Source organism: Corylus avellana, chromosome ca2 (assembly GCF_901000735.1).
Source record: "Corylus avellana chromosome ca2, CavTom2PMs-1.0".
Lineage (NCBI taxonomy): Eukaryota > Viridiplantae > Streptophyta > Magnoliopsida > Fagales > Betulaceae > Corylus > Corylus avellana.
This window is the reverse complement of record NC_081542.1, coordinates 8,466,852-8,484,708: the sequence shown is the minus strand read 5'-3', so window position 1 is coordinate 8,484,708 and position 17,857 is coordinate 8,466,852. Positions and strand designations below refer to the sequence as shown.

Genomic DNA, 17,857 nt, shown 5'->3' with positions numbered 1-17,857 from the left:
TTTGAGCCTTTTTTAAATAATTACAATGCTTTCAAAAATAACAAAGCTCAAGAATAATTTTTTATTAAAAAAATATCAATTTCATTAAACTCAAACAGAAATAAAACTCTATATTAAACGCACCAAACTAACATCATTTTGTATATTATTATTATTGTTTTATATATGATACATACATTATATATAAGAGTAGGCGGTTAGCAGTTTTTTTCAAGCCTACAAAAACAATTATGCGGTTAGTGGTTATTAGGCGGTTAGTAACCGCTTGCTTGTACACCCTTAAATAAAATTACTCTTAAGTAACTAATCTTAAAAGTTTTTTTTTTTCTTTTCTAAAAAAAATAATTTACGGCTTTGTTTATTAATGTGTTTTTGGGGTGCTTTCTTGTTTTTGTTTGAACAGCTATTGTGAGAGTGTCCATATGAAATTCAGCTATCCAAATAGGTATTTGTTTTGGGGGTTTTGTTTCTGTTTTTCTTTGGGAAGCTGTTGTGAGAAAGCTCATGTGAAACCTAGTTGCTGGATAAATGGTTGTGCAGTACAAATTTTTTTGGACAGTATACATAGATTCTCTTACAATAACAACCCAAATTACTAATAATTTTAACAACTAATTGCAACGAATCACATTCGCATTCCTTACTCGTTTTGGAGAGGAAATTCCAAAAGTATATTGCCGAAGTTTCAACCTTTGTCACCTAAGATTTGTTATTTGTAGCTCCAAGATGTTTTGAGTAATTATATTAATTAGTTTTGAAGCTATTCTTGAAGTTTCTGCGTTAGTTATACGAAGTAATCAGTTGATAAGTTAAACGTACCTTTTTTTTTTTTTACTACAAAATTGCTCTCCTTACCTAATAAAGAACATCCTATTAATATTTCTTCTTCTTCATTTTAGAATAAGGTTCGAGGGATCTCTCATATGAAGATCTTCTCTCTAGGTCTCTCTACGAAACCTAGTGGTGAAGCGGCTTTCCTCTATCCAGAAACAAGGGTGAGAGGCGGTGAACAGGATTCTTTTGTCTGGGGCAGCAAGGTGGTAGGAAATCTGGACATGGGGGACATGACGGAGGACGTAACTAAGATGTGGGAGAAGTTTAATCTCATGGAGGAGGAGAGCGTGGGAATCAAGACCCATGAAGAAGATTTCAAGCCACTGGTGGGCAGGGGGAGTGCATGTGTGGTTGGAGGAATTTCCTCCATCTTCGTAGGGACAAAGTTTTCTTCTAAATTGGGTTAAGAGAATTTCTTGTAACTTAGTATATAAAAGTGATAAGTGTCCTTTAACATGTGAGATGCATATATTTTTTTAATAACTTATGTGCATCTCATATATTATTAAAGAAAAGAATATATGTCACTTTTATATACTAGGTTGAAAAATATTCCTCCAACCCAATTTAAAAAAAATTCCTCTAACCTATTTTAAAGTAAAACTTTGTCCTACAAAGATAGAGAAACTTTGACTTTGGGCCAGCGGGCATCCCAATTGTAGAATGGTTGACATGTAAACATGATTTCAAGATAAATACCGAGTGTGGAGTGTGCATCCCGGCCATGACCATTTCCAATTTTTCCACAAAAGCATAAACGTCCAAAACACATATATATTTTTCTAAAAAAGAAAAAATTTCCGCTTAGAAAAAATTTCCCTTTTTTCTTAAAGAAAAAAAATAAAATAGTAGTCAGACATTAACAATTTTTAATAGTTTTAGAGGACATTGTCTGCAGTAAAAGTTTGAAAAAACATTGTTAATAAAGTGATAGTTTGAAGAGAGTACCTAGACTTTCTATTTTTTTTTTAAATAATAATAAAATTGTTTGCACAATTAATCACACAGGATTTATATTATGTTAATCTGAGTAAATTCATATTCCTTATCTAAATAAATATTGTGTCAATTAAATTATTGAAATCTGGACAAAAAAACACATTGGATATGACTATCTCCAAGAACCCAGCGAAAGTCATCTCAAAACCAGACCAAAATTGACTGAAGCCTATCCCAAAACTCCCCTCCCACTATCTTCACAAATCCAAAATTGATAAAAGAAAGGGGTGTGAAAGTTCGGAACAACACGCGTTTAAAGCTGTAGAGTCCTTTTCAGCCTAAGGGATAAGGAAGGCAATTAGCTAAGTCTTCCTTAAAAGCAGAGAAAATGGTGACATTTGATAGAAAAATGTTATATAATTGGGATGATAAGGAAGTAATTGTCGTAGTGGGCAGCTGGTGAGTGGTCGTTTCACAAAAGCCAACTTTTGTGCAAACCACTCAGCATCTAATACATCATCTACTTTAGAAAATTGCAAGAAAAATGCATGTTTGCAAAGTATAGGATGAATTCCCCACACAGCCATTTAGCCACCGTCAGCTTTCGCCAACCGCCACCAGCCTCTGCCGATCGAATCGAACCACCGCCCACGCCCAGACTCCTCTGCCCACTGTCCAGTTGGACCTCTATCTCTCTCTCACTTTGCCGGCATGGGTGGCCGTGGGGTGGCTGCGCGGCCTCCCTAGAGCCTAGGGGAGGCCATGCGGCTGCCTCCGGATTGCCTGGGGTGGCCGGGTTGGCTCGTTGGCCATAGGGAGTGGCTCGCTGCCACCCCCCAGGTCACTAGGGGCTGTTCGCGGCCACCCCCGGCCAATGGATGTGGCGGCGAACTGCCCCCACCTCCCTCTGCCATCCTCTACATTTATTTTATAAAAAAAAATTAATAAAATCTGATATAATTAGGTGTAGATGTTTATTTTTTCTTAGAGTGTTCTAGTTGACGTGGCAACTACTGAATGATTTACACAAAACTCCTGTTTTGTGCACAGACCATATAGAAGTTATTCTTATTGTGGTATTATGAAGTTGTATAAAAGTTTATTAGATAATATTACTCGAAAAGAGAAAATAGAAGCCAAAAGGGTACATAAGTGCTATTTATTAAAAACTTAGTTTTCGTGCAAACAACTCAAATACAAAAGACTTCTAAAAACCTGAAAACAATTTTTACTTTCATATCACACTATAACCTTTTTTAAAAAACAAAAAATAAAAAATATTCCCCAAAAAATTATTATTAAACAAAGCAGTGAATTTTAAACCCTAAATAAAAATAAATAAATTAAAAAAAAAAAAAAAAAAAAACCCAGAGATTAGTTACATTAAACGTTCTCTTTTTGAAAATGTGATTTTAAGAGCCTTTTGTTACGAAATTCTCAAACTAAGACTCCGTTTGTTTGGACATAAAATATTTTTTTTCTAAAAATATTTTTCATATTTTTGGTAATTGGTGCGATTGCAAATTATAGTCAAACCGAAAATATTTTCAGTTTAACTAAAAAATACTTCTTTAATTTTGGAAAAAAAAAATTGTTTTTAAATTTCGAAATAATTTGTTGAGTTTGAGTTTTTTCTTCTCAAACCGCCAGACCTCTATCGAGCCTCTACCAGATGACAGACGTCTACTGGACCACCGTCGAACCTCCACTCGACCACTGGCAGGCCTCTACTGGATCACCACTGTGACGTCTTACATCGCCTGGGTATGGAGAAGAGGATGTGCTTAAATGTATACTACGCCCTTAATGATAACAACGCGTTTTAAAGCCGTGATGGTAAGAATCCCATCAGAACTCCGCAGGTAAGCGTACTTCTGCTGGCTGCTGGAGTAGTACTAGGATGGGTGACTTCCTGGGAAGTCTGATTTGGGGAGCCAAAAGCAGACAATATTGTGTGTTATTGGGGTGAGATGTTATATATGGTATCAGAGCCATTGCTCAGCCTGAGATGGGGGGAGCGTGCACAAGCCCATAAAGGTCGCTAGTGGGCGCTCGCTGGGGCGGACGCCAAGAATGGGCTAATCCCATGAGAGTCGCTAGCGAGGACACTGGGTCCTAAGAGGGGGTGATTGTGACGGCCCACATCGCCTGGATATGGAGATGAGGATGTGCTTAAATGTATACTATACCCTTAATGACAACAACACGTTTTAAAGCCGTGATGATAATGATCCCATCAGAACTCTGCAGTTAAGCGTGCTTCTGCTGGAGTAGTACTAAGATGGGTGACCTCCTGGGAAGTCTGATTTGGGGGAGCCAAAAGCGGACAATATTGTGTGTTATTGGGGTGGGATGTTATAACCACCAAACCTCCACTAGACCACCCCTAGGCCTATGTTGAATCAGTACTAGACCACAGTCAGGCCAACTCTTGACCATAGCCAGGCCACAAACGGACCACCATTAGACCACCACCAAACCACAGTCGGGCCACCACCAAACTACCATCAGACGACTTCCAGGCCACCATAGGGCCTCCGCCAAACCACTGCCAAACCTTTGTTGAGCCACCGTCAAGCCCCCGTTGGAACTCAAAGGTTTAGGTTAATTTTGTAATTATTTTCTATTAATATTTTTATGTTATGAACAAAAATTGATTTTTATAGGTTAATATAATTAAATAAAAATATATAACATATTTGTGTTTTTCCGTACGTGTCAAATAGCTGAAATTGTTTTTAGCGAAAAATTAATTGAGCATTCTTTATCGATGATAGAGAGAAAATTGTAGAAAAAAAAAAACCTACGATTAACTGACTAAAGGATTTTGTGTTTATGTTTTCTGCCTTCATAACCGTATGGCAGAGTATTTTTATTTATAATGAAACAATGCATAGTTATTAACAATAAAACAGAAACTTATTTGTACTCAAATATCTAAGACTTTGATGTTTGATGAAGTTCTTCTTCTTAGTGTTTGTCTTTTGCTTGGAGTGTATATGCTTTGAGAGTTTGGACTGCTTGTAATGCTTCATCTTTATCTGATCTAATACTTACCAACTGATTACTTCATGGAACTAAAGCTGAAATTTCTAGAGTAGCTTCCAAACCATTTAATATAATTACTCAAACATCCTGTAGCTATAAATAACAAATCTTAGGTGACAAAGATTGAAAGTTGGGGAATATACTTTTGCAATTTCCTCTCCAAAAAAAAATAAGGAATGCAGATAGAATTTACAATTGTTGTTTAAATTACTAGCAATTTAGACAGTTAATTATTATAAAGAACATATGTGGGTTTCGATTGTTCAAAAAAAATTTGGGCTGCACAACAACTTATTTGGGCAGCTAGGTTCTATATAGACTCTCTCAAAATAACTGTCTAGCCAAAAACCAAAAGAGATCTGACACATCTATCTCTTATCTATTTTTTGTCAATTTCTTCTGTAAATTTACAATTGAATTTGTAAAACTCACATGTAAATCCCATAAAAGTCCATGTGACAAGATGCCACATCATTTTTTTGTGGAGGGAAAAAGAGAAAACAAAAAGAAGATGATGTGGTATCTTGCTACATGGACTTTTATGGGCAAAATATGAAGTTTTTATTAGATTCTAGCAAATCTCTTTTTAATAATATGTGAGATGCATATGAGTTTTTAATAAAATGTATTCCAACTTTATCCTCGCTATTAAAAAAAACATGTGCATCTCATATGTTAAGGGACACATGTCACTTTTATATACTAAGTTAAAGAAAATTCCTCCAACCCAGTTTGAAGGAAAACTTTGTCGACAAAATATGAGGTTTTTATTAGATTTTAGCATATCTCATTAAAAAAATGACAAAGTTTTCTTCCAAACTGGGTTAGAAGAATTTTTCTAACCTAGAATATAAAAGTGACATGTGTCCCTTAACATATGAGATGTACATGTTAAGGGAGGTATGTAATATGCACTTGTAAGGTTTTCCCTAAAATTAATTTTTTTTTTTAAAAAAAAAATTTATTATTATTTTTTTCCTTTTGGGTTAAAGTATGATAAATTTTTGAATAGATGAGCTATTTGTAATATTTTCTTGAGCTTATTATTATTATTATTATTATCTTTTTTTGGGCTTGTAACTTCTCATGTTTGTTGGGGATTTAAGATACGTCCCTGCGCTAACGGTTTCATAATGTTAATTCTGATTCTAACTTGTAGGTACTTGCCCCACCCAATGCCTTCTTCATTCATAGTTACCTCCTCCACTTTTCCCACGGTGGATCCTAACTTGAACCCCATATCTCTGCCCATGCACGCCAAAGGCAAGTGTAGCATTCGGATCCAGAATGTCTCCGAGTCAAAAGCCATTTGATTTGGTGGAGATGATCCATCAAAATCTGCAACCAAGAACAAGTTGCCTTTAAAAATCCATGGCCTTCCTTCCAAAATCCGCATTCCTTACTCGTTTTGGAGAGGAAATTCCAAAAGTATATTCCCCAAGTTTCAACATTTGTCACCTAAGATTTGTTATTTATAGCTCCAAGATGTTTTGAGTAATTATATTAATTAGTTTTGAAGCTACTCTAGAAGTTTCTGCGTTAGTTATATGAAGTAATCAGTTGATAAGTTAAACGTACCTTTTTTCTTTTTTTTTTCTACAAAATTGCTCTCCTTACCTAATAAAGAACATCCCATTAATTTTTAGTATGAGAATTTCGTAACAAAAAGTTCTTAAAATCACATTTTCAAACAGGGAACACTTTTAAGTAATGAGGAATACTAGGTATTTTTTTTTGTCATAGGTGGATATTATTGTCTAAAAAAAATAAAACTAGCCCATATTTCTCTCACCTGATTTTTAGAAAATAATATCTATTTAGAACCAGGAGAAATACCTAGTGTTTCCCTTAAGTAACCAATCTTCGAAAGTTTTTTTTTTAATATATTTTTTGGGTTTAAAATTCACTACTATTTTTCTTTTAGAGAAATAGGTTAATATTTTTATCATATTTAGCCCATATTCTCTTACAATCAGCCATTGGATTTTTGGACTTATGCAGACTCCATATAAGTTAATGGTGCACCCCACAAATCTAATGGTTGATCTATTGAATTTATAGAAAAATATGGGCCAAATGTGAAGAACTTATTGACTCAGCATTTCTCTTTTATTAATGTGTTTTTTATTTTTGGTTAGACATTTATTGTGAGATGTTCCATGTAGAACCCAAAAGCAGCTGCATTTTAGGATCTAGCTTATATGCTGTTATTTTAATATGCTGTAGTGTAAGCAACGGTTAAGATTGAATCTCAAAGTTGACTTACTTCGAGAAGCTTTTAATAGGAAAGAGAAAATGAAGAAAGATTTTGAGAGATTCAATTTTGATCGTTGCTTACACTACAACATATATGCTGTTATTTTAATAACAACATGTAAGCTGGATCCGAGCATTTTATAGACCATTAAATTTAAAATGAAGGGCCACAATTTCGTAACATGAGATTATCCAATTTTAAGTAATTAGAGGGGATCCCAATCCCCGCATAGGTGGGTGTGTAGTTTTTTTAGAAAATTGAAATCCACATAGATTCTCTTACAAGAGCTACCTAATTACTAATAATTTAAACAACTAATCCGCATTATTTACTCGTTTTGGAGAGGAAATTCCAAAGGTATATTCCCCAAGTTTCAATCTTTATTACCTAAGATTTGTTATTTATAGCTACAAGATGTTTGAGTAATTATATTAAATAGTTGGAATAGAAAAAATAAAATAAAAAATAAAATAGTTTTGAAGCTACCATAGAAGTTTCTTCTTTAGCTCCATGAAGTAATCAGTTGATAAGCTAAACGTACACTTTATTTCTATCAGTACAAATTTTCTCTCTATCCCTAATAAACAACATCCCATTAATTTTTTAGTTTGAGAATTTTGTAACAAAAAGTTCTTAGAATCACATTTTCAAATAGAGAACCCTTTAAGTAACTAATCTTTTGAAAAACTACAAAAGATGGACAAATCTACTATTGAATTTATGGGATCTACATGTGAGTTGTACAAATTCAATTGTAAATTTGCAAAAGAAATTGACAAAAAATAGATAAGAGATAGATGTGTTGGATCTCTTTTGGTTTTTGGTTAGACAGTTATTTTGATAGAGTCTATATAGAACCTAGCTGCCCGAATAAGTTGTTGTGCAGCCCAATTTTTTTTTTTGGACAATTGAAACCCACATATGTTCTTTATAATAATTAACTACCTAAATTGCTAGTAATTTAAACAACAATTGTAAATTCTATCTGCATTCCTTATTTGTTTTGGAGAGGAAATTCCAAAAGTATATTCCCCAACTTTCAATCTTTGTCACCTAAGAATTGTTATTTATAGCTACAAGATGTTTGAGTAATTATATTAAATAGTTTTGAAACTACTCTAGAAATTTCAGCTTTAGTTCCATGAAGTAATCAGTTGGTAAGTTAATCGTACATTTGGCTTTTCTACAATTTTCTCTCAGTCATCGATAAAGAATATTCAATTAATTTTTAGATTCTGTTTGTTTCGATGTAAAATATTTTTTGCTAAAAACAATTTCGGCTATCTGGCACGTACGGAAAAACACAAATATGTTTTATATTTTTATTTAATTATATTAACCTATAAAAATCAATTTTTGTTCATAACATAAAAATATTAATAGAAAATAATTACAAAATTAACCTAAATTTTTGAGTTCCAGCGGGGGCTCCATAGAGGTTTGGCGGTGGTTTGGTGGAGGCCCTATGGTGGCCTGGAAGTGGTTCGATGGTAGTCTGGCGGTGGCCCGATTCTGGTTTGGTGGTGGTCTAACGGTGGTCTGTCTGTGGCCTGGCTATGGTCCAGAGTTGGCCTGACTGTGGTCTAGTAGTGGTCCAACATAGGCCTAGGGGTGGTTTGGTCTGGTGGAGGTTTGGTGGTGATTCGGTAGAGGCTTGCCAGTGGTCAAGTTGAGGTCCGACAGTGGTCCAATGGAGGTCTATTGTCCAGGAGAGGCCCGATAGAGGTCCGGCGGTTTGAGAAGAAAAAACTAAAACTCAACAAATTATTTACGAAATTTAAAAACAAAAAATTATTTTCCAAATTAAAGAAGTATTTTTTAGTTAAATTGAAAATATTTTTAGTTTGACTATAATTTGCGGCCGCACCAAATACCAAAAATATTTTATGTCGAAACAAACGGGGCCATAGTTTGAGAATTCCGTAACAAAAAGTTCTTAAAATCACATTTTCAAAAAGAGAACGTTTAAGGTAACTAATCTCCGTTTCTTTTTTTTTTTTTTTTTTTATTTATTTTTTTTTAAATTCACTGCTTTGTTTGTTAATTTTTTTGGGAATATATTTTATTTTTTTTGTTTTTAAAAAAATGTTATAATGTGATATGAAAGTAAAAATTGTTTTTGTGTTTTTAGAAATCTTTTGTACTTGAGTTGTTTGCACGAAAACTAAGTTTTTAATAAATAGAGCTTATGTACCCTTTTGGCTTCTATTTTCTCTTTTCGAGTAATAGTATCTAATAAACTTTTATACAACTTTCATGCAACTTCACGATACGACAATTACTTCCTTATCATTCCAATTATATATCATTTTTCTATCAAATGTCACCATTTTCTCTGCTTTTAAGGAAGACTTTGCTAATTGCCTCCCTTATCCCTTAGGCTGAAAATGACTCTACAGCTTTAAACGAGTGTTGTTCCGAACTTTCACACCCCTTTCTTTTATCAATTTTGGATTTGTGAAGAGAGTGGGAGAGGAGTTTTGGGTTGGGCTTCAGTCAATTTTGGTCTGGTCTTGAGATGACTTTTGCTGGGTTCTTGGAGATAGTCATATCCAATATGTGTTATTTTGTCCAGAGATTTCAATAATTAATTGACACAATATTTATTTAGTTAAGGAATATGAATTTACTCAGATTAACATAATATAAATCATGTGTGATTAATTGTGCAAACAATTTTATTATTATTTAAAAAAATGGAAAGTCTATGTACTCTATTCAAACTATCACTTTATTAACAATGTTTTTTTCAAACTTTTAATACAGACCATGTCCTCCGAAACTACCAAAAATTGTTAATGTTTTAACGTTATTTTTTTTTGGAAATTTTTTCAAAGCGGAAATTATTTCTTTTTTGGAAAAATATACATGTGTTTTGGACGTTTATGCTTTTGTGGAAAAATTGGAAATGGTCATGGGATGTACACACTCCACACTCCACAGTATTTATCTTGAAATCATGTTTACATGTCAATCATTCTACAATTGGGATGCCTGTTGGCCCAAAATCAAAGTTTCTCTATTTTTGTAGGGACGAAGTTTTCTTTTAAGTTGAGTTGTAAAAATTTCCTCTAAACTAGTATATAAAAGTGATATGTATTTCATAACATGTGAGAAACACATATTTTTTTAATAGTGATGACAAAGTTGGAATACATTTTATTAAAAACTCATGTGCATCTCACATATTAGTAAAAAAAAGGTACACATATCACTTTTATATATTAGGTTAAAGGAAATTCCTTCAACCCAGTTTGAAAAAAAACTTTGTCCTTTTTTGTAGATATGCAATATGCACTTGTAAGGTTTTCCCTAAAATTAAAAAAAGAAAAAAAAGAAAAAAGAGGTTATCCCTATATTGTCCTTCAAAGTTTCTTTCTTTTTTTGGGGGGGGGGTTAAAAGTATGATAAATTTTTGAATAGATGAGGTATTTGTAATATTTTCTTGAGCTTATTATTATTATTATTATCTTTTTTTGGGCTTGTAACTTCTTATGTTTGTTGGGGATTTAAGATGGGTTCTTCTGTGTATTTTCTACCCTATAAAACAATATCTGTTAGTCCACATCTTTATTTTTGTCATATCAAATTAAAGTAATAATTCTTCAATTTCATTAAAAACAAATAAAATAATTAAAATAACCTATTTTAAAAAGAAACCCAAGGGGTGACCAACAGTGGGTGCCCTACCCCCCTCTCCTTGGGGGCCACCTCTAGTGTTGCCCGTGAGCCACCCCCGTCATGGGGTGCTCTCATTGGATTCTATTTTTTATTTTTATTTTTAAAAAAATATTTTATTTTTAATAAAATTAAAAAATATTATCACAGACATTGCTTTGTTTGACGGAAAACACACGTACGGAATGACCTATTTCAAACCCGGGACAAACTTAAGAAGTTAAAATTAGAAAAAAAGAAAAAAAAATATATATATAGAAGCTCCTGTAGTGATCACGACATTTACCCATTTTTTAAAAAATATATATACTCTGATTTTGTTAATGTGTTTTGAGAATGTTTTTTTATTTATTGTTTGAAAAAAGTGTTATGATATATATGACATAAAGTTGAAATCTATTTTTGTATCTGTAAGAGATTTTTTTTTTTTTTTTTTTTTAGTTGAAATCTCTTTAAAGAGTGAGATCCATTTCCCATATTTTCATTATTGTAAAATTTCTATTATACATTTTGGTGTTATTATTCATCTAAAATAATAATTTTAGATTATTATGATGAATTGTGAATTTATTTATTGTAATATCTGCCATGGTATATACCCTGTGGCAAGGATGTTGGTCGTACTACGAATGCAGCGAGCAGCGAGCAGCTAGCTGGCAGCGTCAACATGCATGTCCCGCAAATATGAATCCCCAACCTAATCGGCCGGCGACCAGCGACCAGGCCGGCGAGTCAGTTGGGGAGTTTGTTGTGTCTCTGTCTCAACGCTTTGCTATAAATTTGGAAGGCGTGTAGATGAGAGAGTGTAAAACTCCCTTGTAGAGTTTAGAGAGAGAGAGAAAGAGAGATGGCAACAGATCAAGCGTCAAAGGAAGCCATGTCAAAGGAAGCCATGGCAACGGTCGCTGAGAAGGCACCCATTACTGCAGAAAGGAAGGTCCGAGCTGATTTGGAGCCTAAGCTCCCCAAGCCCTGTAATCTTCTCTTCTTTTTCCTTTTTCACTTTTCTTCTTAATCCATCTCTTTTCATATTGATTTTGAAGTGTATTTCTTCTTCTTCAGACTTGCCTCGAGCTCTGGCTGCGCCAGATACAGAAAATGTAAATGGCACGTGGGGCCACAACCACCACAACATGTCTGTGCTTCAGCAGCATGTTGCTTTCTTTGACCAAAACAACGATGGTATCATCTACCCTTGGGAAACGTATAAAGGTAACAAAATGTGTGTTATGCATACATTTGTGTCAGATCTTCATAGGAACAGTTGATACTTTCTTATAAACTATCATACACATGCTTGGACTTGGCAATAGTAAACATTATGTTCAAAGATTAGAGTTGGGATTAGGATTTGCAATAATTAGTTGTTCGAATTGCTAGTAATTTGGGCAGCTAACGTGAAAAAACTTATATGGGACTCACCTGCTAAGATAGGTGGTGAGACAGCCAAAAATTTATTTGGAGAGATGAGTTTTATATGAGTGCTCAAATTACTATCAATTCAGACAGCTAATTGATGCCGATCCTAATTCATTAGAGTTGTTGCCATTTACTATGTTCGAAGATTAGAGTCAGATTGGGATCCACAACAATTAACTGCTCGAATTGTTAGTAATTTAGACAATTAATATGAGAAAACTCATGAAAGTATGAAACCCACCTATCAGGATAAATAGCTGAATAGCCCAAAATTTATTTGATTAGGTAGGTTCCATATGAGTGCCAAAATTGTTAGCAATTCAAATTGCTAATTGCTGTCGATCCTTATCCATTAGAATCCGCTGCCATTTCCTATGCGCTAGCTATATATTATCTTCTAATATTTATTTTCTTTGCAGGTAATAGCATCTTGAAACAAATTTTAAAAATACAGTTGCTTTCCAAATTATATCTTAAGAGCAGTCAACTATAATTTTGCCAGTTTTTTCCACAACCTGTAAGCTTCAATCCTTGGTTTCTGCCCCATAATGTATCTCATTTTTATTCTAAACTAGCAACCAACTTGCTAGTGTCTTCGCTTGACCAAACCATTTATTTAATCTTCTTCACACGGCAAGGTAATTAATTTCTTTCCCAAGCCAATTTTGCTCTTCTGATTTGTTATAATCTCTAACACATGAAAACAAAATGAAGTTTGTGATACTTTTTAAGCCAATAATTGTATTTTCTTGCCTCACTCGGGGGCAAATGACTCGGCCTGTTTGGTAAAATTTTGAGAAGTGTTTTACAGGATTTCGTGCGATTGGTTTCAATATGATTGTTTCCTTCGTGTTGATGATTTTGGTGCATGTATCAATGAGCTATGCTACTTCACCTGTAAGTTTGTAGTGACTTAGAATATATATATTTGTCTGATTTAAGGGCAAATTAAGGTGATAATTTTGAGTGTTCTTGATCTCTTGCAGACATGGATACCATCAGCTTACTTCCCAATATACATACACAACATACATAGGGCAAAGCACGGAAGTGATTCAGGGACTTACGATACAGAGGGAAGGTGAGATATATGAACACCCAATTGACATTTTCTAGGTCCTTTCCAAATTGCAAATATAGTATTAGTTTAATGCATCTTGTTTATCTCATCAAATTTATATAGAGCTACCTAATAAACCCTAAAATGTCCCCAATTTGATTGCAGGTTCATCCCTGCACATCTTGAGAACATGTTCAGTAAATATGCTCGTACACTTCCTGACAAACTTACACTACGGGAGCTCTGGCACATGACTGAGGCTAACCGTAACACATTTGATTTCTTTGGCTGGTCTCTCTCTCTCTCTCTCTCTCTCTTTCTTTCTCCTTGATTCACTGCGTTTTAAAATATTAATTAAATTATTAAACCAATTATTTTCTATATGGTTAAGCTTTTAGAATATATAAGTGGTAATTTAACACGCACACGAAGAAACCTTCTAAAACGTGTAGTTAATTAATCTCTGCTTATATATTGTTTCAGGATTGCAAGTAAACTAGAATGGGGAGTTCTTTATGTTCTTGCAAAAGATGAAGAAGGTTTCTTAGCTAAAGAAGCTGTGAGGCGTTGCTTTGATGGAAGCTTGTTTGAATATTGTGCCAAGGTTCAAAAGAGCCCTCCTATTGGCAAGGTGGCATGATGCTCCAATTATAAGACGACATGCAATGCAAGCATCTTTGTGTTGGTTATTGGAACATTGGAACATATACATTTCTTTGAAGATTGAGGAATAGATATGCTTGTATTCCTTTCTTTTGTTAGGTCAGAAGTGCTTTGCCTAATTAAGGGGTGGTTTATTTGCCTTTTATCATAGCAGTGAAGAATAAATGAACTAAAATAATATAGAGTTTTTCCAATTCCTAGAGCTGCAATTAAATAAATTAACTAAAATTTGTCCTTATATAAAATTCCAACCATTGATTCTTGCACACACAAAAACGTTATTTGGATCAAACAAAAGCACCAAACACACACAATGCGAACAAGGTGGAAATGGAGTCTCACCAAAGCCTCAAGAACATAACAATGATGATTCTTAATTAGCTCTATTTGGTGTCTCTTCTCCTTCTTGTAGCAGAATCCTACATATGCTGAAAAACAGGGGACGTAAACAGACAACTCCAGCCTTATCAAACCAAAGTCAGAATCACATAATTAATTAAATTGATGAATTTATTTACAAAAAGAATATTATATATATTGTTTTCAACAACGAAAAGATCAAAGGACTACATATTTACAATTAGGTGCAGCAAATGTTAAAAGTGAGAATAGAAATGAAAAGAGAAAGAACAGTATACCTGCAAAGTGGATGATATCATTACTTGAACCCACGAATCAGTAATCAGAAATAACCTGAACGGATCACTAGCTTACAGCTAACCGTCCTCTGCAATTCTTGAAGCATCTGTTCCAATTCTGGGTTGGCGGTTAACACCTCCACCTTTTGCAAGCTAGTCAAACTCCAAAGTTCCGGAGGGAGTATGGTCAAATTACTGCATTCGCTGATAACCAAATATCTAAGGCATGGCATTGCACCTTCCTCTTGTTTCCATTCTTCAAAGTAATCCAACCTTCGCAATTTAAGGACTTCGAGTCTAGGAAATGAATCCCCAAAGAAGTGCAGATTATTAATATCGTCACACCATTTTATTTTAAGTATCCGAAGATTGGGAAGCTTTCCCAGCACTGTCATGCCCCCACCTTCTGCTAACCCAACATCTCTTAAGGTTAGTTGAGTGATTGTCAATGGAAATGAAATCAAATCATTAGGAAGTATTGGGAATTCCTCGATTTTCAATTTTTGAAGACAACCTAACTGGTGAAGGCCTTCCAACAATTCTACTGCTTTTTCGTCTTCTTCAAAATTAAATTTATTGTATTTGTGAATAAATCGTATAGTTAGTTCCCTAACACAAGGAAACTTGTCCAGTGCGACAGAAAAAGCTTGCTCTTCATCATACCAAGATATTGAAGTGGAAAGGACTTGGAGGTTCCATAGAACTTCATCCAAATGGTAAGGCAACAGCCGGAGCACTTCCAGATACAGATTCCTTAAACTCTGCAGCATAAATATCCCATTTACGCTGCTTACTGGACAATCAAATGCAAGATGTCCACGCTCCATGACAAGTGTTTCTAGATTCCTAAGGTTACGAAGGGAATCAAGAAAAAAACTTGCTGACGCAGATAATTCAATCCTCAAGTACCTCAAGTGGATCATTGTTTCAATGCTTTTGGGAATGGAGTGGAGTACTATACACTCCAAATTAAGCACCCGAATCAACTCGAAGTTTTTGACAAACAAGTTCAAGTCTCTATCTCCGACATCGCCAAAGAACAACAAAGAACGAGCACACGGAGGATCAAAGAAGTTTAGGACATTGTATACAGGAAAACTACCATCACCATGGAAGGATAGTCTACGAGGTTTGATGGGGAATGAAAGGTTACCGGCTCTAAGTAGCTCAAGAAATTTGTCTTCCTTACTCTCGGATATGCAGAGGTCTCGCAGAAGATCATGAATACGACATTTCTTTACACCTCCATCTGTCGCCCTCCTACTCACTTGGATCAAGCTTCGATCAATGACCTCCTCCAAGTAGTCTTCGGCAACATTCTCTACGCTTCTGTTGCCTGTGTGCTGTATGAATCCCTCAGCTGTCCATAGGTGGATCAATTGCCTTACAGGGATCTCAAAGTCTTCCGGGTACACACCAAAATACAAAAAGCATGGTTGCAAGCGTCGAGGTAGGTTGGTGTAGCTTAAGGCCAAAATGTCTTTGCAGATTGGATTAGCCTCAGTAAGGTACCAATTTACATGGCCAATTAATTTGGACCATTCTCGGGATGTCTTCTCTCTATTTGCTAAAAGGCCCCCTAAAACCACAATGGAAAGTGGTAAGCCACGACAATCATCTGCGATTTTTCTCCCTAGAGTTTCTAACTCGGGAGGACATGTTCTTCCCCGTAACACTTTCTTACTAAAGAGTTCCCAACTTTCGTCTTTGTCAAGAAATCGGAGAAAGTAGGGAGGAGTAGGGCTTGCATGTGAAGCTACTTCTTTTATGCGGCTGGTGATCAATATTCTACTTCCATTCCGATCATCAGGAAAAGCAGTTCTTGCCTCATCCCATAATTCAGTTTTCCAAATGTCGTCCATGACTATTAGGTAACTTTTTCCTTGCAAGCATTTGAACAAGTGCTCTTTTAATTTTTCTACACCCATGCCTTCTAGTGTCCTCCACAGATCTGATATTTTTATACCCAATTCTTCTTCTAATATCCTTTGCAGTTCTAATATTTTCATCTGTTTCAAAATTTTAAGCAAGAGCTCTTTAATTCTAAAATCTTGAGATACATACACCCATGCACGGCACTCAAAGTGCCTCTTGACGCCAACGTTGTTGTAGATTTTCTTGGCAAGAGTTGTCTTCCCCAACCCGCCCATGCCAATAATCGAAATAACGTCAAACTCACGACCCCCTTCAGTAAGTTGCTTCACCAGTGTCGATGAGTCATCAACGAAGCCCACCACATCATCTTCCTCAACTTCTCTCCTACGCTTGTGTAGTGCCTCCGTCGCCGCTGCCGCCGCTGCATCTATACTCTTGGTGGCTCTTTCAATGCCATACTTTTCTCTGTTGTTGTAGATTTTATTGATTTCATTCTCGATGCCTGCAATCTTATTTCGAACGTCCCGAAGCATTATTGCGTGCGAGGGGCTAAGAAATATCCTCTCCACTAGGCTTCGATTCCTGTGCTTTGCAACCTTGAGGATATACATATCAATAACATCCTCAGCCTCGTAAGCCACCTCCCTGATCTGTCCGACTACCTCCTTCACTATTGGATGCTCATTCCGTTTCCCCACAGAGCTCTCCAGGAAGATATTTGTAAGCCTAAGCTCCCTATGGAGTGACTTGACTTGACCCTGCACTCCACCAAAGAAATTTACTTCCTTTTCGAGTTTCTGGGACAAGTACTCTACGAGGAAATTAACAACATAGTCGGCCATATTTCCTTGTAATACTCCCTCCCTTAAATCTGCTAGAAATGTTGGAAAGCTGCTAACAAACAGTTTGTCTCTCTCTCTCTCACTGAATTTGGTGTTTACTGTTTCTTGGTTGCAGATGGTAGTGATAATTAAGGAGAAAAAGAAATAAGAGGGAAGGAAAGAGACCCTCAGGAATGTGAAGAAAGGGTTGCTCAATTTGGTTATTGGAAAGACATGGACAGTCTAGAGTGAAGCAATTTTCGGTTGATTGGGGGAAAGCTGGGGTTGGTGGGTAGGGAAAGAGAAGAAGGAATGCAGAGTTCAAAAGATGGTGAAGAGGAAAGTAGCTCGATCCCCACTCCTTAACGAGGAAAGTTTTTCTCTTACCATAAGAAGTCGTTGCTTTCTTTATAGTCAACATCCTTGTGTTTTTTTATTTCTTGGCCATTTCAACATGGATTCCCTATAAAATAAAAAAATAAAAAAATAGTGCTTTTTCCGCTCACCATCCTTTTTTGTCTCTTCCTTTTGACTACGATGATGAAGTTGTGATGATTGGGAAATTATGAAGTGAAGACTAAAATAAAATAGTTATAGATACTGCAGTTTTTTAAAACAAAATCAA

General features: G+C 35.2%; 2 protein-coding genes across 2 annotated transcripts; one reads left to right on the top strand and one right to left on the bottom strand.

Annotated features, from left to right (window-relative positions):
• Window positions 1–11,518: 11,518 nt before the first annotated feature.
• Window positions 11,519–14,027, top strand: LOC132172165 (peroxygenase 2-like). Its single transcript, XM_059583615.1, has 6 exons — window positions 11,519–11,730; window positions 11,819–11,968; window positions 12,987–13,072; window positions 13,162–13,256; window positions 13,401–13,526; window positions 13,719–14,027. Exons 1-6 carry the CDS (start codon window positions 11,604–11,606, stop codon window positions 13,873–13,875), a joined length of 741 nt encoding a protein of 246 aa, XP_059439598.1. The 5' UTR covers window positions 11,519–11,603; the 3' UTR covers window positions 13,876–14,027.
• Window positions 14,028–14,096: 69 nt separating this feature from the next.
• Window positions 14,097–17,253, bottom strand: LOC132169006 (putative disease resistance RPP13-like protein 3). The gene is made up of 2 exons (XM_059580095.1): window positions 14,537–17,253; window positions 14,097–14,326 (listed from the first exon to the last, which is right to left on the bottom strand). The coding sequence occupies exon 1, from the start codon at window positions 17,251–17,253 to the stop codon at window positions 14,581–14,583; it is 2,673 nt and encodes an 890-aa protein (XP_059436078.1). The 3' UTR covers window positions 14,097–14,326; window positions 14,537–14,580.
• Window positions 17,254–17,857: the final 604 nt, after the last annotated feature.